At 40.8% G+C, this 25,173-nt stretch overlaps 1 protein-coding gene across 1 annotated transcript in view; it reads right to left on the bottom strand.

Annotated features, from left to right (window-relative positions):
* zc3h3 (zinc finger CCCH-type containing 3) overlaps window positions 1-25,173 on the bottom strand; it is a 64,937-nt gene that overhangs the window by 4,733 nt on the left and 35,031 nt on the right. The window contains exons 5-9 of the mRNA XM_004068230.4: window positions 14,147-14,304; window positions 12,117-12,171; window positions 11,592-11,747; window positions 9,904-9,973; window positions 7,258-7,389 (exon numbers count right to left, since the gene is read on the bottom strand). Coding sequence (XP_004068278.1) covers window positions 7,258-7,389; window positions 9,904-9,973; window positions 11,592-11,747; window positions 12,117-12,171; window positions 14,147-14,304 — 571 coding nt within the window. The remainder of the gene's footprint in view (window positions 1-7,257; window positions 7,390-9,903; window positions 9,974-11,591; window positions 11,748-12,116; window positions 12,172-14,146; window positions 14,305-25,173) is intronic.

The raw sequence follows: 25,173 nt of genomic DNA, 5'->3' as shown, positions 1-25,173 counted from the left end.
ACAAGTTTCAATTCTTAGAAGGTACTAAAGGTAATTAATTTTTTTTGAAAACTCAAGATGGCGGCCTGTTCTTAAGGGCAAAGGTCAACAAAACTTTAGTTGTGGTTGTAGACTTAAGTGGCAGCAAATTTTATAAAGATTGCTCGAACAAATTTTTTTTTCTTGTATTGCATGAAATGTAAATTTCACAAAACTTGGCCCCAAGCCATAGGTCCTTTGGACATTATTATGTCAAAACCTCCTTTGGGTATCCCCAAGATGTGTATTTTGGTGTCGTTGGTGGATTTTCAACAATTGTTTAAGTCCCATAAGAGATTTTGGCCCCATTCATCTTTTGATACTTTTGACAGTTGGTGAGTTTTTGAGTATTTGGCGGAGGTCAAATATTTCCTCAAATGCCCAGTCAGAAAGAAGAATTGTGTAGTCCAGGACTGCTGCAGACCATAATTATCAAGTTAAATTAAGTTTAAATTTAGTATTAATCTAAGTTGCTACGTCAAGATGTACTAATAAAGTTTTGGGATGTTACTTTGCAATAAAACTTAATTTCCACATTCTCATCACTTACACATCTCCTTTGGGTCTAACCGTGACAGTTTAAAGCTGGAAACGGTGCGAGCCCAAGAACTTGCTTGCAAAAAAACTCAGTCCGCAGTCCTTAGTCCCAGTCATTCTCATTTTCATAAAAAGACAGAACGCGATGGAGATATAGACGGGAAAAAGCTAAAGTGGACAGAACATCTTTATTCTACACCAATTTAACAATTTTCCACTTGATTTAAGGAATGCTGGGATGTCTCTCGGGTCTATTAGAGAGCTCTCTGCTGGGCCCGAACCAGGAGGAGTCAGCACATTTACCAACAGGCGGGGAGGGAAAGACAGAAACCCAGTGGAGGGGAGGGGGAGAGGCGGAGAAGACGGTGAAATAAAAAAGGGACTTTGCATGCATTTACAACTTCGGCACGAGGCCAACACTCATTGAGAGCAACTTGCAGTGAGTGGAAAGGGACAATAAAAGAGCCCGGCTTGATAGATTATTAAATTTACTAGAGCTAAATATGGAGAAAGAAATGCGGTTCACTGTCTCGCAGCGTCAGGCTGCAATCAGATTGACATTAACATCCTAATTCAGTTATGGGATACCACTGCTTTGATGCTGTGGAGGCACAGATGCACAGAGCTTTAAGTGAATAAAAAAACAGCTCCTGTTGAATTGTATTACTGTAAAAAGAGAAACTGCATTCACTGCATTCACTTCTAATACATCCTTAGACCCTTTCCCCCTGAAAGTCGGCTTCCTTTTCAAAATAATTTGTAAGAGCACAGCTGCGTAAGTAGGTTACACTCGTAAAAGTTTTGCCAAGTCTTCCTTATCAAACCCAAATATTCCCACGCTGTCTCAGCAGATTTTATTTTTCATTTTGAATGACTGATGTTTGTCTCTTTGGAAATCTAAAAATTTGCCACTGGTACCGTGACTTCATATGTCAGATTTTACTTTGAGTGAGATGCCCAAACCATCACACTGCCTCCACCAAAAGATGCTGCTCCATTTATGGGTCAATCAGGAGAAGGGGTTCTAGGAATTCTCCAGAGATGGAACTTGTTAGCTCAGTTTTATCTAACGCCACTATAAAAGGGGTTGTGTTTCAATTTCTCATTTCTGTTTAAATGATTTTCAAGCTTTTATTTTTCAAAGGTAACTTGAGTACAGCAGTCCTTTGCTATAACGTGTTTCACTTTTCAAAACCTCATAAGCTGCATTCACACCAAACGCGATTCGCGCAGCAACTTCGCGTCGGCCGCTTCTCTTTCGCAGCCTGTCATAAAATGTGTTCCTGGCTGTGTGTGGGAGGAGCAACCAGCTAATGTTTTTAGCCTGATCGCTACATGGAGCGGTGTCTGTGTTTATGCCATTTACAATGCATGGAAAACACGGATTATGTTGTGAGATCAGATTTATTTATTTTAAAAAGTTCTACAAAGACACAGGTAATCATGTCTCCATGTTTGGGATCATGAGATCATTCAGAGATTCTCCCGGTACAGTGAGCTTCATCCCCGGAGTGAGAGCTGTGTCTGGACAGCCGCTTCTGTGGTATTTTCATCTCTCTCTGACCGAATTTAAAAGGCTTGATGTCCCGCGTTAACCCGAGAGGGAAAAAATTAAACCTAAGAATAAAATTAGGCCACCTTTTTCAATTATTGTCGCGTTGAAAATAAGACAAAGAAAATGATCATAAAGTGCCTCCCCATCCAGCAGCGGCCCTCTCTCTGGCCGCCAGCCTGCTCCTGGGAGGCCGCAAAGTGAGCTTAATCGCTCCAGGCCTGTGGGCCCTGCGACAGATTGACTAGGGTGTACCCACCTTCGCCCAACACTAGCTGGGATGGGTTCCAGAAACCCCGCTGCGCCGAAACGTTAAGAAAGGTTAAGAAAATGGATGTAAGTTCAGGAGGAGAACTATCAGATCGATCCACAATGTTGGATGAGTTTTCTACCTGTTGTCTCTGAAAACATCACATGTTCAAAGTTGAGTTTCTGATTGATTTACACAACGCAGATGCCTGAACCTCTGTGTTCAGATTTTTTTACTCTGGCCTGCCACGGGAAGCCGCCAAAGTTGTGCATGTCACTTAAATTGCGCTGCTGCCAGACCTTTGCGCCATGCCTGTCACTCTAATGGCACCACAGGACCTCAGATCACATCTGTACCATTGACTTAACATTGAAACTTACCGCCTCTGTTATAATGATGGAGGTCATGCATAAATAAAACTAAAATTGGTTTCTGAGTATTTCAGCAGATTAAAAAAAGTGCCGTTTGAAAAAGACGTGCTTGTGATGTAAAAAATATGGTGGGCGGGGCCACAAGCTACGTGCTCCACTTCAATCTGATTGTCCACTTGTAGACTACTAGATTCATATATGTCTTTGTTTTCCTTGTCTAAAATGGCAACTGGCTCAAAACTGTACAGCTGGATTACTGCAATATTAGCATTATTGTTGCAGAGCAAATGTTTGCATGGGGTGTGAGGGGCTGTATGTAAGATAGTGGGAGAGCATGCATTCTCCATGCCAGCACTCCTACCCAAAACTCAAGAGGTGAATTTCTAATGAATTCCTGCTGCTCTGCAGAAACTACGTCCTAGAAAACGAGACGCATGTTTGGATTTCGGCTAAAAACGGCATAATCATAATTAAAAGACCACTTGGAACGCTTTATAATAGAGAGTGGGACTTTAAAGAAGAGATCGCCGAACAGGCAAAGTCAACAGCTTTAAAAGAGAACACAAGTATCAGCACATTACAGGAAAATGAAAATATGGTGATCAATCTGATTACTTGCTGAACTGAAATGCTGCAAAATAAATAGCACAACACAAAAAAACCAACCAAATAAATATAAACCACGGAAAATGTGAGATTTGAACCAAAGCAGGTGCTATAGATACAAAAATGGGTCCAAACGTTTAAAGTAGAGAAACTTACAAATAACAAATGAAGATGGATTCAGTTTTATATGCGAAAAAACTCACAAACTCAGCTTTGCCCTTTCCAAATGTGTGTTTCTAACAAATGTGGCAGAGTTAAATAAATAAGCATTTAGGCCCTTTAACTAAAGTTAGAATTAAAACAAACACTACTCACTGTATACTTAATTTCTTTTTAAATTCTTGTGCTGCGTTTAGGCACAAAATGAAACGAATGTCTATTTTATTCTGCTGCATCTATTATATTATTCAATTTATAAATTTTGTAACGTCTGTGTAACAAGGGGTATGAACTTTGAAACCATTCTTAGTAAATCTTAATAGATTCTATGTATTGCTTTATTTTTTTTTAACTTTCTGGTACATAACTGTAAAAATCTTCAGGTCTGCACAGACAACTCAAGTGCTCTTTAAGTAGATGTGGTAAAGTAAGGCCATCTAACAGAGGTGATATTAATAGGTGAATTGGTTCATAAGACCTTTATGTGCTTCCAAACCCAAAAACTCCAGTTATTTTTTACATTCTAGCACAGGATAAAGATATTGTGCTTCAACATGCTGAGATTCTGTCTTTTAAAGTTTCACAAACTACATTAAAAGCTGAAAACTCAACCTTTTAGAAATACTGTAACAGCCACAAGTATTTTTTTTTGTTAAGCGGACCAGTGAGGTTTCTTTTACACTCCTATTAATCTTAATTAATCTTTAAAAAGTTCTGTTTTGCATGTAAGCAATATTCTAAAATGGTTATTTTTGCTGATTCATAAGGTTAAAGAGCACAGATTGTGAGAGATTCTTGTTAACACGCTGAAGTGGCCAAACAGGAATTGATGACCGTCAATGAAAGCCAAGAATAAATGTAGGACAGGCGCGGATGACGGATGAGAGCACGGTTTCTGTGGACTTAAAAAAATAAAATAAAAAAGGAACTTGGACGATGATGAACCCAATCAAACATTTGAAATTAGAAGAAAACAGGATAAAAGTGTATCCCGTCAGGGGAAGACACGAGACGTAGGAGTGAGACAAAGCCAGGATGAGGAGTGATGGAGGAGGAAGAGGAGGAAGATGAAGCAGACTTAACCCGTGAGCTGCTGGAGCGTCTGCCTAACCGGCTGAGAGTGCCATCCTCAGCAGTTTTCCCATCTATAATTACTGCCTGCTATCCATCATGCAGCCGCCAGAGCCTCACAGTGCGCCGCTCCACAAACACACACGCGGACCCACAGCAGAAACAAACACACACGGGAGGAAGAAGAAAAAAAGCACAGAGGTAAGCACTTCAGCTAATAGAATAAATATTAATATCCCTTTTGTTTTCTATCCCCTCATTTCCCCACGCTCCATTTAAATGAGGCCTGACAGTGTGAAAAAGCATCTGTTTCACACTCGGCGCTCAAAACCGAGCAGGGAGGAGATAAAAGGAGGAGGAGGAGGAGAAGTTTGAGAAGGACATGGGACAATGTGTGCATTTGATGACTTGAGCATCTCCAGTGAAGTGTAAATGGCTCTCCGTTACCCATCAGGCCTTCAATGTGTCACTCAGACTCTGCAGTTATGCCATTATGGACGGCTGCCCCCCGCAGCTGTTGCTGCCTGTGAGTCACTGTGCACATGCATGTGTGCAGCCGCTGTGTCGCTTAGCAGAATACTTGTTTACTCACGCCTGAGTTTAGCCCCAGTAGAACCTTATCTCTGTTACACATTACTGTATGTTCAAATAAAAAAAAAACATATCTGAAACAGCTGTCGCTTTTTTTGTTCCCTTTCAAAAAGGAGACATTCAGAAAAAGCAGAAGAAAACTTTTATAAATATATTACATCGAAGAAAATGTTTTAAATAGCAAAAAATGTCTTAAAAATAATTTTTTTGACAATGTTTTATGTAAATCTTGTAATATTGTATGATATGGTTTGATATTTAATAATTACATCTTTTTAACATTATTTTACTTAGTATTTTTCTGTTTTGTAACCATTTTATTTTTTATTATAATAAGGGAAACTATAAACGTGTTTGATTTTGAAAGACTTTTTTTTTTTGAGACACTCCAATGAAATGTGTGTTTTTAACGTGTTCTCGTGGCATTTTTCTCTTCATATAAGGAAAATTAAGCTTACATTCTTTATTCTAATCAGTGGTAATCAGCAGCAGACGAAAAAAATGAAGTTTGAAAAAGATTTTAGTTGTTACGTAAAAACTACAATCAGCGACTACAAGTTTCCTGTTCTGCTCCATTCTGATGCATCCAGTAGTAGATGATCAGAGCTGGTATCTGCCTCAAACCTGTACGGCTGCATAGCTCTAACATTGCTGACCGTTTTTGATGCACCGGTAATGTTAGGTTAGGGGTTGGGAGAGGCTGTAAGCTAGCAGAGGATGTAAACACGTGGACTACGGGACGGTGGGGTGGGTTTCTCTGCACCAACAGTCCCCCCCCAACAATTTCTGATGAACTACTGTCGCTCTGCAGAAACTATGTCCTAGAAAGCTTTAACTAATGCAGGTAAGACCTGTAGTTCTGTGGATTTTAAGGAGTCCTCTGTAATCATTTGGATGAGTCATTGAGGTGCTTCTTACTTCGTTTGTGGGGTAAGGACTTTACTGTGGTTCTCTGGAGTCCCAGAAGCAGAAGTGGCTGCTCCACAACTTTTTCTGGACGAAACAATCTCAATTACTTTGTGTCTCATATGTTCCTGAGATTCATGGGTTGCAGCACGGTTGGTCCAGCTTTTGGCTTTTGGTTTTGTACGAAAAGGTCCTGCAGGTGTGGCAACAAGTGGCCTTGGTGTGACTAGAGAAATTTAACTCAGCCTTCTAAAGATGTGATAAACCATCAGAACTTTGGTTTTAAAAGAGACAAAAAAATCTTTTTTTTTCACACAGAAGCATATAGAATAATAAAAAAAAGTAATGTTGTGTTTATCTGCAACATTGTCTGATTATAAAAATTGCCTCTGAGTTGTGAGGAGTACTTTTGCCGTGGAGTAAGCCTTCCCCCACTTACCATCATATATCTTTTTACATGCATTTCTGCTAGCTTACAGTCCCACACAACCACAACCGAACATTACCGGTGCAACAAAAATAGTGAGCAATATTGGAGCTATCCAGCCATACAGTTTTACCAGCTCAGACGAAGAAAACAAAGACGAACATGGATCTAGTCGTCTAGCAGGAGCAGGAAGCTTGTCTTCCAATTGTAGCTTCTACATCACAGCTACAGGCTTTTTTGAACTGTGTTTTTTAGTCTACTCCTGATTCAACACGATTTGAATAGAGAAATACTCAGAAATGCAATTTCAAGCGTAATTGTCTTTTTATAGGTCCTCCATCATGAGAAAAATGCCACAAGAACATGAAAAATCCCCACCAAAAATGTAATTTTCATTTGTGTGGGTCTGTCTTGAACCCTGACTTTACCTAATATGTAAAACTCAAGACATTTGTTCACAGACACACTGCTGCGGGAACTACTCAGGAACTAAGAAGCCAAACCCCTAAAAAAGGTTTAAAAAAAGAAGAAGCAGAGAGTTCAGAAAAACAGCAGGAAGAGGTAGAGGAAGAAAATATGAAAAAAATGATGTGGATGTGTTAGCAGCCTTATTCAAATATAATTTCCTTGCGCATTTTGGCAAGAGTTCTCTTCAGCTCCCACTGTCATTTAAGACACAATGATAAGAAGACGAGTTGTAAAAAATGAACACAAGGTTGTCGCACTTTCATCTGGTTTAGCTTTTCTGAGAGTTTGTGTGTCCTCTCACCTTCTCTCCCTCGGGACAGTAGCCTTTGACGAAGTCCTCACACACCTCAGCTTTGCTGGACACGTAAACGTGACTATAAGGACAGTCGCTGTTGTTGCAGATTCCCTTCAGAAAGTAGGAACAGACGGGCATCTGCAGGCATGAGACACAGTTTAAAATCCGTCACTCTGGCCCTGGGTGACCCTGAAACACGGACAGGATTGGACTTCAGTCTGCCCCGCCATGTCTGTGAATGTGTAACACTGTGAAAACTGTTATTTTTGACTGTAACTGAAAGAACAACAGAAAGAAGGCGGTGCTATAGGATGTGGGAACACAAATCTGTGAGTATTAGTCCTGTTTTGTTCAGGTTTGTGGGGAGCTGAGTGATCCGTCACTCCCAGCAGCTAAATGAGCCTAATTGCAGTTGACAGCAGCAGAGTGAGAGTGAACGGGTGTCTTGACAGCGCCGGTGAGTGTCTATGCACAGAGATCTGCTTTCTGACATGCAGGGGCGAGCCTGGTGGAGGCCGCTCTAAATATACCTCTGAGGAGGCTTCGAGTGGTGAAGGGGGAGAGGGGGAGGGACTCCACCTCTGGGAGATGGGATGGGTTCTACCTAATTAACTGCAACAGAAATATTTATCCAGGCTGCTGCCCGTCTAGCTCTCAGGATGTGTTTATGTGCTCTGGATGTGGGCACGGACTGTGGCAGGGGTGGAGGCCGGCTGGTGTTCCTGCAGGGGTGCGTTGAAAGGGGAGGCAGGGGGATTAGCCTGGGAGAGTCTAGTTACAAAGTATTTGTGGGAGGCTATCCACACTAGTGCCTGGATCAAGTTTGGGGGATGCATAACCCTGCACCTCCACCCAGTCCAGATGAACTCAAGTGCTTGAAAGAAGAGCGGGTGTATCCCCTTAAGGGAGGGGCCAGGTCTGACGATAGAATGAGGATGAGGGGGGGGGGGTATTGCAAATGGACAGCTGGGCTTGTCTGGGCAGCAGTGTGACAAACAACACAGGTGTGCAGCATGGTGTGTGTTTAAGTTCAGGGTGAGGCAGCAGGGCAACTGTTACACAAGACGGACACAAAGACAACAACAGAAACGAAAACTTTCTCCTTTTTATCCCAATTTTGCACTGAATTCAAACCATTGACTGTACATGAGAACTGGACCGAGTGAGTATGATATCTCCCAAAGAAAATGACTTGCTTCTGGAATTGAATGGAAATGTCGATTCAGTCACCATTTTCAATCAAACGTTTCGAACATACGACATCAGACCACATACTTTTATTAAGGCATCTGAGTGGTCAATTAGTTGCAATAAAGAAAAAATGTCATAAACAAATTAGGATTAGAAAGAACATGTTATAAAAAGGTATCAGAGCAAGAATGGTTATTCTGACAAATATAATAACAGAGTAGTATATGTTTCTTTCCCCAATAAAAGTCTATAGGACTTTGTTGGAGCCAGCGGGTACTTCTTACTCTGAATGTGAGGAGGGAGGAGTCACTCAGTCCAGTTTTCATATACAGTCAATAGTTCAAACCCTTACACAGCAATCAAAACTTTACCAAACAAACCTCCTCTAACTTAAATTTCAGGGAAAAAAATAGTGAATTTGACTTAAATTGACTCTATGCTCTTTTCTACAATGTTTCCATTGAGCCTATATAAAAATCAAGCATGAATAAAACCAAATTATGAATCATTTTACCCCCCAAAATAAATGATTCTACCTTCCCTGGTAGGAAAAGAAGTCGTTACATGTTCTATCGGACATTTTGAAACAATATAAAATGGTAAATGGCGTATACTTATACAGCGCTTTAATAACTTCCTTGAAGGTCCAAAGCGCTTTACAGTCAAGTCCCATTCAAGCATGCACACACACATTCACACACCCATAGTGGTTCTGTTGCCAGCCTATAATCTCCAGAAGCCTCCAGGAGCAATGTGGGAGATTTGACTGTTTAAAGACCTTGATGTTGTTCTTCATGAGCTCTAGATAAGTCAGAAACTCTCAGGGTTTCTAAATATCTCAATTTCTAAAAATGTTTCTAAAGACCGAAGTAGTTGTTGAACATTTTACCAATGTGCAGCTGTTTGTATGATTAAGAATTTTTATCTTTTCTCCAATAATAATTATCGGAACAATTTCTATTTTAAAATCAGCAACAAGATCTTTTGTTTTTCCAGAACTTGGTATCAAGAAACCTGAGCTGTATTGGGTTTGATCAGATCTTAACCCATAAATGAATGACCAACATCTCACAGAGTGCAGTAGTGCACCATAACCTTTTTTCTTACTTTAGTAAAATAGTAGATTATGTTTTCACAGGTGCGGCATGAGCACTGCTCTATGTGAACACCACCTGTGCAACACCTGTGTCTGTTAATGACAAAAACAGGCATCTCACAACCGCACGCCTCAAAGGAATGAAGGCGGATTGAACAGTTGACCCCCACCCCCCACCCCCAATCAGCTCAAGTCTTCCTCACTGCTTTCCATCCACAGAAACAGGAACGGTGCCAAAAGCCTGAATACCATCCAAGAAGACTGGACCCAACAGTCATCTTATACCTTTGCAACGTACCAAAGCCTGGGCCATACCACCATAAAACACCACGTTGTCCAGCATCAAGGGGCTGAGTGTGGGTTACCTTCTCTTTTGAGACCTTGTGGGAAAAAGGACAGGTGCCGTCTTCCCGCTTACACGTCCCTCTGAGAAACCTGAAGACAAGAAAAATCTGACTGAAAAGCTGTGTTGCAATGTAGGGTCCATGTCCTCAAAATGTTTAGCTCAGAATAAGGAACTGAGTTTCTTAATTAAACTTAAAGAAAAGTAAAACACAGAGGCGTTCTGGATATTGATTACTTTACCATTTGTTTTTTGCTGACAGACTGACTGACTGTATGGATGGTGTATGAATAGATTTCCTGAGTCGAATGCTGGGTGAACAGATGACAGCTTGGAAGTTTTGCTCAGACAGCAAAAGAGTGAATGGAGAGGATGACTGCCATCAAAGCTACGTTCACACCGATGCGATTAGTGAATCGGTTTCAGTCTCAAGTCAGTGTACATTTCAGAGGTCCGACAGCATGATTTCAGCGTCGGGCGTGGCATGGCGGCCTGGTAGCAGCACATTTGTCAGACCTTGGCGAAGAAGATGTGTCGTATCAACAAATCAGGAACACAACTTTGGCCCGTGATGTGTTGATGACATGATCAGCGGGAAGAGTGTAAAACCAACATGGAGGAGAATCTGATCGTTTTCCTGAACTTTATGATTTTTTCTTATTTGTACAGAGACAATAACAAAAAGTATCCAACGGCAATTTATCCTTATTTTTTCCTTCCTCTGACAAATGCGGGGCAAGAAGTCATCAAACTGGGTCACAGAGATGGAAGTACCCCTGAAAGCAGACATGATTCAGATGGTGAACTTCACTGTACTGGGAGAGTCTCTGAGTGATCTCATGAACCCAAACATAGAGATGTGTTCACCGATGCTTTTGTAGAGCTCTTAAAAATAATTAAACCTAATCTCTAAACATCATCCCTGTCTTTCATGCATTATAAATTAGTCAATGCTTCCATGTAGCGATTGGGCTAAAAACGTTTAGGGTCATCCCACATTTGTCAGGAGCGGATTTCACATGCGGATCGTGTTTGGTGTGAACGCAGCTCAACAGAGATAAATCTGAATTTGGACAGGCCTTTTAATCATCCCCACCTCTAGGGATCCTACTTCTTTAAATTGATTATTTTAAATTAAACAAGTTAGAGTGGCAGTATAACCTTTATCTCAAATGAATTTTTACAGTTCCGACATTGTAAAGCAGGAAGTCAGGCTCATATCGCAAGAGGGGTGGATTTTTGATGTTGAAGCTACAAAGAATACTAAATTAATCTGATTGACTTCAGTTAAGACCAAAATAGTAAAAAACAAACGTTTGAGAAACATGTTTACAAGTAATTCTCTATACTGACAATACATGAGGCAACAGATGAGAGGAACTTTAATATGAAGGACCGTAGGCTTAACTACAACTCCAAAGTCAACTACCTAGGACGTTGTAAGTACTACCAGTATTTTTTCCCCAAAAAAATAACGTTGACAAAGTTTTCCAACATGGACAAAACTGTCAACTGCACACACTGATGCACTGTATTTTTTGGAACTTCCAAGAGTCAAAATAATTTTTGCTTTGGTCAAAGTTCTATGAAGAACAAAGTGATGCTGAAAGAACAGCAGCAAGAAAGTTGGGAGAGCCCTTTTTTGCTCATGCTACTTTCTGTGCTGCTCTTTTAAAATAAAATAAAATAGAAAGGGGCATCTGGGTATACCTGGTGCATACGGCCACCTTGTCCGGGTCGTGTATGAAGGTACAGCTCGTGCCACGGTTGCATTTGCCAAAGCGGTTGTAATACATGCAGTACTGCTTTTGTTGCTTCTTCTGGCGAGCCTGTCTGATGATGGCGATGCTGCGCTGCACTGCCCGGCTGGATTCAGGAGATGAAGACAAACCAAAAGTATCCACTGTGAGTCATAAATCTGAGGTCATGCAGATTCAGTTTCAGCTCGACCTTGTGTCTGTTTCTGGGTAAAAATGTCCAACATTCACTAATTTTAAAAGCATGTTTGTGGCTTCACAGGCCTTTCGCTGGAGGTGATCAAGGCAGTTTCATGACGAGCATCAGTTGCAAACATGTTGGCTGGGTTCGATTTCATGGTAAAAGGAGAGTCTGACCCACTTACAACTGCTGCTAAGTATAAAGCGAGGAAGTTCTGTCATTTTTTTATAGGATTTGTTGCATAATAGTTCTGATGTGTCTGATGACAGGCAGTGGCACAGGTGCTGTGTCTCTTACCTGGCTAGGTGACGCGTGCTGGAGGGTCGGGCCAAAGAAGAGCCAGGTAACCTTCCTGGAAGTGGAAGAAAAAAAGGTAAAAGGACTTAATATTGGTTAAACTGAATTTTAAATTCTAAATTCCAATGAGGTTTTCCAAATCCTAAAGAAACTTCACAAAAAGCAGTTCCGCTTTTTTAATCTTCCATAATGTTGACCAATTAACACATTTCTACATAATTTCATCAACGTGGAATAAATGTTAATCTTTACAAAGTCTGAAAACAAAATACATGACCAGTGACAAGTGTTCAGGTTATTTGGGATTACATCTAAAAGATAGCTGTATCCAGAATGGGGCTGTAAAAGTCCCATTACTACTGGACCGTGAATCCAGATCCTATCGAAAAATTGAAGCGGAGCGACCCAAGACATCTAATTTGGGTCTGCGCAAAAGTAGCACATAAGATTTTAGGAAATTATAAAAGACATGAAAATGAACAAAAGAAAAAAAAATGAGAAAAAGGTGGTTAAAACAAAATGTATAGATTATGTGGACAGAGTATATACCCCCATGTGTGCAGTTGACAATTTATACAAGCATTTTTAAAAAAATCAGTTTCAGAAAACTGATTTCTGGAATACAATAAAAAGGAAGTTATCAGATTTCATACATCGCCTAAAAAATCTTACCTAGTTTAAAAAGTGTTTTGGTCAAAAACATGAGTGGGTCTTTTTTATGTTCCTTTGAGATTCTGCGCAAAGTGCAGTGGTACCACCCCGATTACAACACTCTGTCTGAAATGCCTTTTAGAAAACTTTGTAACAAGTAAAAATGGATGCAATACAATCTCTAAAATAAATCTGTACCGTGATAAAATACAGTTTTACTGTGTCCATGGCTATCCACAACTTCAAAATAATGAAAAAAAATTGCAAAACATTTATCAAATCACCTTTCAAATGAATCATTGTTTTAAAAGTTTAAGAAAGACATCTGTAACATCCACTTTAGAATGTAACGTTAAAGATTTATTTCCAAAACACTTTTCCTGCATCTTCCGTGTTATACAGCACAGCAGAAGTTGTGCATGAAGACAGATGAAAGTAGAGCTTGATATGCGACTTGTTATTTATACAGCAACTTTGACTTGCTGCTGCCAAACAGAAAGGTGACGTCCAGCTCGGTGTGAGGGCATCAGTAGACCTATGCAACCCCCCAAACACAAACACGGAGCAGAAAGGTGCGTGGGCGTTGATAGAGGCCTGTGAGAGGTGTGGGCATGAGGACGCTGACGGAGAGGTTGGGGTTACAGATGATCTTATTCAGGCCTCTAAGTTAGGAACTTTTATGGCTGTTAGGCTTCTCATCAAGTATGTGCTTTGCTGCGATTTAATCCGAGCTGGACGACAGTCTGGTGGCTCCGTCCCAGGGACAAATGTGACGCTCGCTGCGTTTGGACGTCAAATTACAACTCCCGCCGGATAGATATCTTATGTGCGTTTCTGGAGGTTGTGGGAAGCCGGGCGTGTGTTGGGATGCAAGTCACGAGTTTCGCAAACTGCAGCTGTTCAATTTCACCTGCAGGCTCTGGTTGTGGTACAAAGTGTGAAAAGGGGTGGCGGAGAAGTGTGAAGGAAGTGGAGGCAGATCTGAGCTTTAATCTGAGCCATCCACTTCTCCGGGCCCTCCCCTTGGCCGCTCTGACAGATGACAACTTTATTATTTCAGATGGCAAATCCAGCCTGCTCCCCTCAGTCTATTAACAAGTGTGTGGTTGTTGCTGCAACCACAACAGAGTGGATGCTGCTGCTGGCTTCACAGACTCAACGCAAACCTGAGAGGTGCAGCTCGTTCAATGCAAATGTGATGAAGACATTAGGTAAAAACTGAAATTCTTCCCATAAAAATGATGGGCTTTTTGTTTTAAATGAATCCTCCTTTTCTCAGGCTGCTCCAGATGTGTATGTTTGACAAAAATGTGACTGGCAATAATACAAATGCGTCTTCCAAACGAGTCTTTCAATGCCCCTCATGCCCACGGCTGTACCTGTTCTGTTGATGGACATGTTGGCGGTACGGGACAGCTTGTTTGCAGATACTCTATACAGTGAACCACGGATCCAGCATATTCCGCTTCTTGCCCACCGCTGGCTGGGTGACGGGTGTCTGTCAGGAGGAGTTCGGAGGCGATTCTGCAGGAAACTCCTAAAACACACAAGAGATGAAAGCAGAAAGGGTTAGGAATAAAAAAAAATGTAGTGGGGTTGGGTACTACAAAAATACACTACAAAAATATAAAGTCATTTCGATTTACAATCTCAGAATAGATTTCAATACTGATGAATATTGTTTAAAATCTATTTGGTTTGGTTATGAAAAACACTTTTCAGATAACTAATGACTTTCACTGATAAAATCAGGAATTTTTACATAAAACGGTATTTGTGTTTTTTAGAGTAAATTCTTGATAGTAGAATCGTCAAACATTGGCTGATTTTTTTTAACTAAATCATCCCTTGAATCTACTGAAGTTGTGATTAGAGTTTAGAGACCACAACAACTGTTAACCCATCAGTAACAAACTTCAACATGTGGTTTGGCTGGAAATCACAGAGAACAAATGTACTTTACAGTCGTCGTAAACTGAGAAATGAAGATTAATTGGTACTGGCACATTTGAAAATATCATTGCCATTGACTGTATAAGAGAACTGGACCGAGTGAGTTTGACGTCACCCATGGAAAATTACTTTCTGGCTCCAACAAAATGAATGCAATTCAGTTGCCTTTTTTTGGCGATGTGGACAAAGTCATGATGGAGCCAGACAACGTCAGTGAACAGTGATTGGTCCGAGTCGGTCTAAGACAAATACTTTCGCCAATCAGGAGTGAGCTTGGTGGAAAGCTCATCCCTATCTCTTGAAAGTAGCTTGGGAGAATCTGACAATATGTATGACTAAGTAATTGCTGTTTATTTCTCAATAGAGGTCAATGGGATTCTGCCTTCTTGTAACCAGTGGGTACCTCCTGCTTGGAACCCGAGGGGGGAGAGGTCAATGTGCATTGCTACTTTTTTTAAAGAGCGGCATTATGGGAGATTTCCACTGGGTTCAGTTCTCAAACAGTCTTTGTTCAGGCTGCATTCAGACATGGAATATTATCTGCTCATCCCTCCTTTAAATTCCACCCCTGTTGGGGCCATCTTCCCTCCAGCTCTCCCACTACATCTCCCCTCTTCACTTTATGTTTCCCATCCTGTAGTCACCCCCTCTCCTGCTCTTCCTCCCGTGTCACAGCACTCTGTTAAATTGCTCCTCTAATGGAAAGGACGGCAGTGTGGAAATGGAGAGAATTGAAAAGAGGAGAGGAGGAAATCAATGAGATAATAGGCAGGGCAGGGGGCCAGAGCAGCAAGGTTGGCCCCGACGCTGGAGTGTAGAGACCACACACGCACACACAGTTGCAACACACTCCTGTTACAGTATGTACATTACACAACCCCAGGTTTGTACATGGGCTCTCCATTCAGGAGTCACTCAGCTGGCTTGTGCGGGGGGCTGCACATCTGAGGCTAAGTATGTGTGTGTGGTGGTGGTGGGAGGAGGGGGTGCAGGGGTTATGGCGATAAATTGCACTGTCCTGTCACTTCTATTTGGGGCGGATTGGGGCTTGTGTGCAGGGCGCCGCAGGAGGTAATTTGCTGCCGTATTTCAGATGGGCTGGAAATGGGTTTAGAGCGAGAGTTCATGCCTCCCATTAAAGGAAGGGAGAGGGTTACCCCGAACGCACCCCGTGCACAAAACAACTGACACGGACGCTCAACGCATGGAGGGCTGCTGCAGTGCTGCAAACCAGAGCGCGACCTGCACAAATACCAAGAGCCGGCTGCGCTCGCACGTGCACAGGGCACCGGCTATGAGCGCGTCATAACTCAGCGGCACAGACGCTCGGCTTCACTGAAACAAGATCGGTGGCTGCCCTACACGGGGCAACTGCAGCCAGGGGAGCTGTAATGGGGGGCTAATGCTGGAGCTCTGACTGCCACCCAGGGAGGCTTAAACAGAGACGGGTGGCCCCCACAGCCACAATGGAGGTTAATGGGGATATGACATGAACAGTTAACACAGATGGCAGTTAACCCTGACACCCAGCTGCAGACAAAGGGGGGGGGGGGGGGTAACCAGGGTGTGAACACCCTGTCTGTAAGGGGGTTTATTGGAGGAGTTCAAACCTCCATTCACAAAACTGTGTTTCTGTTTAAAACTGAAAATTGTCTGAAATGTCAAAAGGTTTAAGCAATAGTGGATACGATTTTTTACAACCCAATTTATCTTTTGAAAAACATGTATTTCAGGATTTTTCAACCTATTTTTGAAAAAATAACTGTTGTAAAAAGCAGAATTTAAAATAAAACAACCCAAAACGTCTGGATATACATAAATAACAAGTTCTGGAAAAGTTGGAACAATTTTAAATGAAATGAAACTACAAGACTTTAAAATCCAATGAACTAATTCAATATTTAAAAGTAAACAGAGAAATAAACCCACTATATGGGCCATTTTGAAATGTGATGCCGTTGTAGGTTTCTGAATTAGTGGACAGCGGTATGTCCATGGTGAAACAACTCCTTTCAGGGTTCGTACAGTTATTTAGCAATGGTTTTCCATAGCAATGAGAACAAAGACCACGCTTTTTTTTTTTAAATTGAAAGTGTAAAGGCAATACACTAAAAGTAGCGCTACAATACCTGCTTTTATTTCTCAATAGAAGTTTCGGGGATTTTGGTTTCTTGGAAACAGTGGGTACTTTTTGTTTTGAACGCAAAATTCAGACAGACTAGCTTCTGCAGCGTTTGGCAGACATCACATTGTCATCCCTGTCATGTGGCTCATGAGCCCTGCTTTTCCCATGCAACAGAGGGAGCAAAGCCTGCATTTTCCCATTATTGTATATAGCATTTTTTTTTTGTCAACTGGCATGAACCATAAACAATTAACTTTCACCGTCTCTCACCGTCTAGTGGACTTTAGCAGATTATAGCTTTTCATTCGCTTTTTAAAGTTTTTTTTTCCATTTTGTGTTCTGCGTCTTGACTGGCTGTAAATCTTGTCAATTAATCTTCTCTGTGCCATCCATTACAGAATTTTCCAAATCTACATAAATCTTTGATTGCGATCAAATCTTTGTTTTCATTCCATAATGGTGAACTTATTTTTTCTATGAAGGTTTGAACTTGAACTTTGAGAGTTTTAAAGAGAGAAAAGTGTGAAAAGTTCATGTCTGTCTGAAGTGTTTAGTGAGGGGTTTACAGCCTTAAAACGTCTTACTTACGTTCTGTATAATCCTACTTTGCGGATTTCACCTCTCACAGGTCATTTTTAAATGTAACGTCTGTGATAAATGAGGGACCACTGTAAATGCTATATGACCATAGTTCAAATGAACAGCAGCAAGGAATAGGAAAAAAAAACTTACACATTACATAAGTTTTATAGGTCTTAGTAACAGGTGTTTTGACTTAGCAGGGTATGATAGGTTGGCTCAGAATGGCAAAGTGTAGAATGTAGACACCTTTATGGAGGGGTCTACATGGAGATGGTAAGACAAATGCTGGCACTTTTATTTTTAATTCTGCACTTTTACCTACCTGGCTCAGGTAATTATTGACTGATTTGTGCTTTTTGCATCAGAATGGGCTGATCAACTGCTGATCTGTTCAGAGTGAAGCGACTATTATGTGAAGACAACATTTGCCTGACCTTAAAGAAAAGCTACCCATCCTTGGTCCTTAAGATCTACAAGCTTGTTTCTTTTTCAGGCATCAGCGGCCCTCCAGCAGCTTGGGTCATAACAGTTCGGGTGATCGGAACCCAAATCCATCTAAAAATGGGGGGCAAGTAGTGCAAGGATACTAAGAAATGTAGAACCGGGGTTGGTTGTGTTATGGTTATATATGGTACGGTGGTTATATAATGAACGACCAAAGACCAGAACATTAGCATTTATCCCCTTAAGAGCCCAATTCAATGTGTCCATAGTTATACTTTTCAAACATTTTAAAAACTGAATTTATAGGCAACAAAACTTACCGTATGATAGATATTTTAAATAACTTTTCTCTTGAGAAAATAAATTCAAGACTGCTGCACGCACTCTTTGACCAGTCTTCATAGTATTTCCATGTGACCCATTTGAAACAGCTCAGTTTGAGAAAAAAATCAGCTGAGCCTGAACAAAAATAATTATGTTATATATTACATGAGGGGAGCTGAAATGCTATGAACTTTTTCAGAGCTGCACCAATCAAAGTGGCAGACGGCAATGCTAGATCCATCTGGTATAAAAACTGGAGCACGTAAGTGCTGAATCAGTTCCTCTTCTCAAGAGCTGATGGAGACAGAACCAGGGATAAAGAGAGTGACTAAAATGAAGATAGGAGCCTTAACAAATGGTGGTCATATTTAGAAGATTCATGTCTCGCTGCTTTTTGCCAGCTTTCAATGAAAGAAGGAATAAATCTGGTTTGAAAAACGGCTGAATAGTGAAGTAAAAAAAAGAAAAAAATAGAACTTGAGCAGCAAATCTTTACGTAAATATGTCCGATAAGGATGGATGTAATATGGACATTGGCAATTTGCAATCAAATTCTAACAAAAAAAAAGCATGACAAGAATGATTATTGCAGCTTTTTTTTCCTTTGACAATTTTTTTAAATACACATTTATACAAACCCAAGAATCCAGTCATGGCCTAAAATATTCTCACCCTTACAAATCCCTCAGAAGTTGCTACAGTTCTCTCAGAAAATTGTTCCAAACGCTTTGGTTAATTGTTTTTCGTTTCCATTGGAACAACACACAAAAAAACGAGAAGAAAATTTAAACCTGGTAGATATTCCCACTGCAATGGACAGGACAAAAACATTGGCAGCCTCAACTTAATATTTGGTACCACCCAATTTGAGAAAAAATTCTTCAAATGACTTGCTTCTGGTAACTGTTTCTACACCACTCTACAGGATATTTTTTGCACTTTTCTTTTGCAAACCGCTCCAGCCAACCCAGATTTAAAGGATGACTTCTCCCAACTGATTTAAAGACTTTGATGAAAATTGTGGGTTTTTTTTTCAAAATTTTATTTATGAGCATTGAGAAAGTTATAAAACAGTCCATTTAAATTCACTTAGGGCCAGTTTTGAACCCATGACATATCTCCATTCTCAACAATTATTTTCCTTTTTTTCAATAACATAATTTAGTATCTAACAAGACACAACAGAACAAAACAGGGAACAGGTTTTTGGTGTTTTTAACATAATCTTGTTACATTTTTTGCATGACGGAGGACATGTTTATGAATGAAATTTAAATTAAATTTTCTGGGTATTTCTTTATTCAAATTGTGGTGATACAGAAGCAGACGATAAAATTTCATTTGAAAAACTTTGTATGTGTGACATAGAAGCTATAATCAGTAGACTATAAGCACCCTCTTCCACTTTACTCTGATGCATCCATCCCAGACGACTAGATCCATGATCTTTGTTTTCATCATCCGTGCCGCCATTTGGCTTAAGCTGGATAGCTCCAATATTGGTTACCATTTTTGTTGCACTGCCAATGTTAGGTTGGGGTTGGGAGAGGATGTAAGCTAACGGGGAGTGTGTATAACGAAGGATGACAGAAAGCGGTGGTAGGCTTACTCTGCGCCAACAGTCCCGCCCACAACACAGAGGCGAATTTCTAATGAACTACTGCCACTCTGCAGAAACTCTGCCCCAGAAAATGACACAGGTTTTTTGATTTTGGCTAGAAATAGAAAAATCCTACATAAAAGACCTATGAGAACCTTTTTAACAAAGATTAAAACATGATCCGATTAAGAGTTTAAAATTTCTCCACAGGTGTTCTGTGGGATTCTGATCTGGACTCATTGTTGGGCAATTCACAAATCATTGCTTTGTTTGTAACCATTTCTGAGAGCTATGTGAAGTGTATTTTTGGGTCATTGTCCTGCTGGAAGATCCATGACCTCTGGTGGAAACACTGCTTTTAAACACAGGTCATCACATTGGATCTCAATACCAATTCTTTGATCTCCGTCAGATTTTATGATCCTGTTAACACGGTCAATGAAACCAGTGCAAGAAACATCAAAGCACTCTCAAAACATCTTTGAATCTCAAATATGTTTTGAGATGTAAGGTAGAACATGTCAGGAGTGTTTTACCTTTACCTTTAAAAAAATATGTAAAGGAAGGTGGAAACCGGCAGCCCACTCCAACACAGAGCCAGTGGCGGACAGAACATCAGCAGTGGGAGACAGAGCCCTCCAGATTGCATAGAGGTAACTCTACACCATCCACCCAAAAAAATGGCAAGAACGTCCATCAAAGGAGCCCCCTGCCGCTGGACAGTAAGAAGGCACAAGAGCATGGAGAATCTAAGCTCCGACCTGATGCCAGTTCAACGCCCCATCCACCCAGAAACCCCACCAGCCCCTGACAGGGGCCTACCACTGCCTGGGAGTCCAAGCACCCCCACCACTACCACCACCAATCCCAGAAATTAGCCAGAGCCAGCTATGAAGAGCCTAGATCAAATGTACGTTTGCAAAATAAGAGGGAAACAGAAATGAACATTACAGCAATCAAAAGGATTGATTACCTTGGCAACATTATAAAAAAGACCCAACTTCATACATGGTGGATGGAGCCACTTTTTTCCTTTTTTGCAGATAAGTTTGCTCTTAGAGCCATGATGTTTTGACCACAGTCAGACTATATCAAAAAATTTTTCAAGTACATTAGTTTCGACACTATAAGGCAGACTTCAAAGCCTTCATTTTTTCTTCAAGAAACAACTATGCATTTTGTAATTTAGAGTGCCTTATAAATAGATTCATTCTGGTTGTGTTTACTGATGTCAAAGCAATTTTGGGATGTGCACGGCGCCCTCTCAAATGTCAGTTTATTTTTTTTACTAGTTCTTAACAAGTTTGGATTTTATTGTTAATATGTTAGCGCAGCTAATGTGTAACGGTCTCAGACTCTATTTTTTACATGTTCCAAACAAGGTTGGGAGTTAGCATAGTCACAGTAATGTTTTGTTTAGCGGTATCAGTCTGTATTTTATGTGTTGCAAAGAAAGTTGGTAGTTACAGGTTTTGTAAATATGCTAATGCTTCTTTTTTTTTTTTCTAACATGGCTAATAAGTAGCGTGTTACAAACAATTTCTAAAGTAATTGTGAATCCAGTCAATAAAGTCAGACTGACTGACGGACTTAGGCCTGACTCTTGTCTCGCTTAATGCGCTGGTGTGCCTTATATATGATATAAGTTCCAAATTAGTCTATTTATTGAATAATCTGGTCTGGTGCCCCCTAAATTGCTGAAAATACCATAATCTGAAGTAAAATTTCATCAGTCTTTCTGATGGCCTTTTCATAGTGAAATTCTTGGTAAAATAATATTTAATTGTATGGTTGTTTAGCATAAAGAGGCAAAAAGTTTAAACAAAAAGTTTTTCTGGAACGCAAACAGCCTAAATTTTGTACAAAATGCTCTTGTAAAACTTGTGACATAAAAACAGAAATACTGGATCCAGTATTTCAAGCAAAAAGATAGCAAAAGTCTGGAGATCTATGGTTGTAAAACTGTTTAAAAGTAGAAAAAAGTGTGGCTTCTTTCTGTATTTTCCTTAAATGACAGTAATGCAGAAAACAAAGAAACTGGAGCATGTGTGCCTCTGTCATTTTTGCTTAATGCTGTAACTCCTCTCCTAATGATAAGTTTGTGTATCTTTCTCTCTTTTGGGAAAACAGAGTGTGTGAAGGTCAGAGTGAAAGACTTAAACTCATCAAAATCCAACGGTGAAAAATATGAGGGCAAAAAAGAAGAAACAGAGGACAAAGCACGGGCATAGGGAAGTTCCCCTGAGACCAGCATGTACACTGTGTGTTTGAGTGTGTACATTCCTCTGACCACGCGATGCACAGATAAAGGAGAGCGCGATTCAGCATTACCCGAGCTGTTGATGAATGATCCGACTTTTGTTTTAGTGACAGGGAAGAGTTTGGATGGTCGCGCGGCTGCTCAGAATAATGCTGCCCTTGTCTGTTTGTCTGCAAACCAAGCATTAATTCGCTCATATTGGGAAACAGTTACCCTTGAAACAGAGCGCAGCAAAAAAAAGCAGTCATCAAGTCGAAAGTGGAGGACTGCTGCTCTTCTTCTACGTAAAAAAAAACAAAAACTAAAGCCCATCCCATCAAATCCCACCTGATGAGAACTGCATGCAGGATCATAACATACAAGTGTCAGCGAGGAGCACATGACTCATGTGAAAGGTAATGAGTAAATGAATGAATGGATGGGGGGGGGGTAAAAGGGGCTGAATGTGGGAGCAAAAGGAGTGGAGAAGGGAAATAGCGCTGCTTCACTTTATTGCCCAGTCTCTTACATCCTGTGTTGATCGATACTGAAGCAATAAAGAAGATGAGCGCCCGCACCGACTGTGTGTGCGCGCTCGCTTGGAGAGTGTACTTTTGAGGAGCTGGACGGTGCCGCCGCGCTGGGGCTTTAACGTTTCTGAAAGAAATACGGCGAAGAAATATGGAAGAAAGTGAGGGGAACTGTTTTTAAACGCAACGGTAAAGAAAAGGAGAAGTAACAGGGGGTGGGGGGACATAATCTAAAGAAAGGCACACGAATGGGAGGAGGGGCTGTAAGTTATCCTCCTGAGTGCATGCTTAACTGCTTTCTTAATTCAGCTCTTGATACTATTAATTGAGTTAATGTCAGGATTATATCAATTTTCTGTCGAGGAGACCCCCCCGCCCCCACTCTGACCCCCATCCTCCTTTCAAACTGTTAATCACAGTCGGCTTGGTTATGGTTATAGACAGAAAATGCACAAACACTGTGAACAACAGTCAAACACAGAGGTGGTAGTATGATAGTGTGGGCTTCAGGACCTGGACAACATTGAGGGAATTCAACCAGAAAAACATGAAGGATAAAATTCAACAGAGTTTTGGGTTCTGGAGAAGAACTACATAATTAGAGCAAACCAATATAATTAGTATTTAAGATTTATCTAGTCAAAACCCTTCTTTAAATCTGTCTGAAATGTCCTTTTATTTTCTGTCATCTAAAAAATAAACTAAAATGAAAATGTAAAGAGCATGTTGTTTAAGTGACTATGGACAGAAACACTTCTAGCTACGTTCAGACCAGGCCAGAGACATGCGTTCTTAAACATGCATTTAGCCCATGGTGTTTACACCGAACAAGCAGGGAAGGGCTTCTCCTTTTTCCACTGTTTCTAGCACATGTCCACCACCTACAGAGGAAGCGTGCACGTACCTATAAGTTACTGTTGCTCTGTGACTTTTACCGGTATGTTTTTTTAACCCGCCGTGTGCTGTTACTACCATATTGCTGCCGTGTTACTGCCATGTCACAGGCACTGTTTGGAAAGAAAACCTCAGGTATATCATTCAAAATTTGAAAACTCTTTCTGTGTACCGTCTTTCTTTGTAAATATATCATGTGAACCTTTCCTGCGTTACTGTTTTTCTTTCTTTCCTCTCCGCCGAAGGCAGATCTTCCTTCGGTTGTTTACTTCCCCGTTCGGACGCTCAGACCCTCTAGAGTGGGTTAATAAAGAATCATTCATGGTTCTTCAGAGGGAAACCTTTTTTTTTACAGTTCTCTCTCACTCTGTATAACAAACATAAACACACACCCCCAACACACTTTCACTGCAAGCGCTCCCTCCTCCTTCCGCTGCAGCTCCCTGCTCCTTACATGCGCGTGCGGTTTCAGCACATATACATCCTCAATCTACAACACAATGTGGCGACCAGGGGGTTTGCCCCCCCTTCAGCCCCTAAGACTCATGGGAAGTGGGGAATCGTGGGTGTAAAGTTCCTCACCATGACTGAGGGGGTTATGAGCAGAAGTGAGCTCCATGCTGTTTGACTGCTTGTGGGTGTGTTAAATTTAATAGGCTGCAATGCTGTGTATTATACCTTCTGTGAGACTCTTCAGAGTGGGGCAGGGTTTTTAGAAACGCACTAGCTTGATCATTTTAACATTCCTCAATGCATGCACATGCGGCTTGTATACTGGTGCGGCTTGTGTATGTACAAAATGGATTATCCCTTGAAAATGGAACGGGTGCGTTCTATAGCCCGGAAATTACGATATATTCCGATATATGAAAGACCGCAATTATTGAATTTCTCCTCCATGATCAATGTTCAAAGGGGACACAATCCATATATCACTACCAAATCTGAGTCACTGATTGGTAAAAGTTCAACCTGGTTTAACTTTCAATGCACGTTCAAAATACAACCGTTTTAGAGCCCTAAAACTTGCATTGCTACGTGAGAGCATGAGTTTTCAATGCTACACCCAAAAATCGCATTTACATAGTTTACATAGACTTTTAATTGAAAGTGGTTGCGAATATAGCTTTCCTAAACTTGGTAAGCTACTTCATTACATAAGGGCATGTGGTTTTCTAGAACTTTTCATTTTTGTTCATTAATCCTTGTGATCAGGGGTGGAGCTATAGGGGGGCAAGGGGTATACATTTATGAAACCCCCAGCCCCACACACTTGCCCCCTAAATTTTGAAGTCAATACTAGTATCATCATTAACAAAGAGTAAGAAATCATCAATACAAGCTTCTTTAAGCATTAGTAATAGTACCTCAATGTGTGAATGTGTGTGTGCATGGGTGAACGGAACTGTGACTGTAAAGCGCTTTCTAATAAGGTATATGTCTACGAAGACTCTCATTCATCCAGGTAGATTCCATCATAGTAGTAGGTTTAAAGGCTTTGTCAATTCTGAATTGAATAAGAGATGAAACGTCTTTAACTTTAAAAACCAAGTCCAGATGACAACCTTTAAACCTACTACTATGATTCTAATAAGGTAATAAAGCGCATATCAGTATATGCCATCTACCATTTACCCTTCGAAGGTCTTCTGCCCCCCTCTAGCTACAGCACTGCTTGTGACATTTCTAAATATGTTTGATGTTTAGAACCATTT

This window comes from Oryzias latipes, chromosome 4 (genome assembly GCF_002234675.1).
Source record: "Oryzias latipes chromosome 4, ASM223467v1".
In the NCBI taxonomy this organism is placed as follows: Eukaryota; Metazoa; Chordata; class Actinopteri; order Beloniformes; family Adrianichthyidae; genus Oryzias; species Oryzias latipes.
This window is presented reverse-complemented; position numbering and strand designations above follow the sequence as displayed.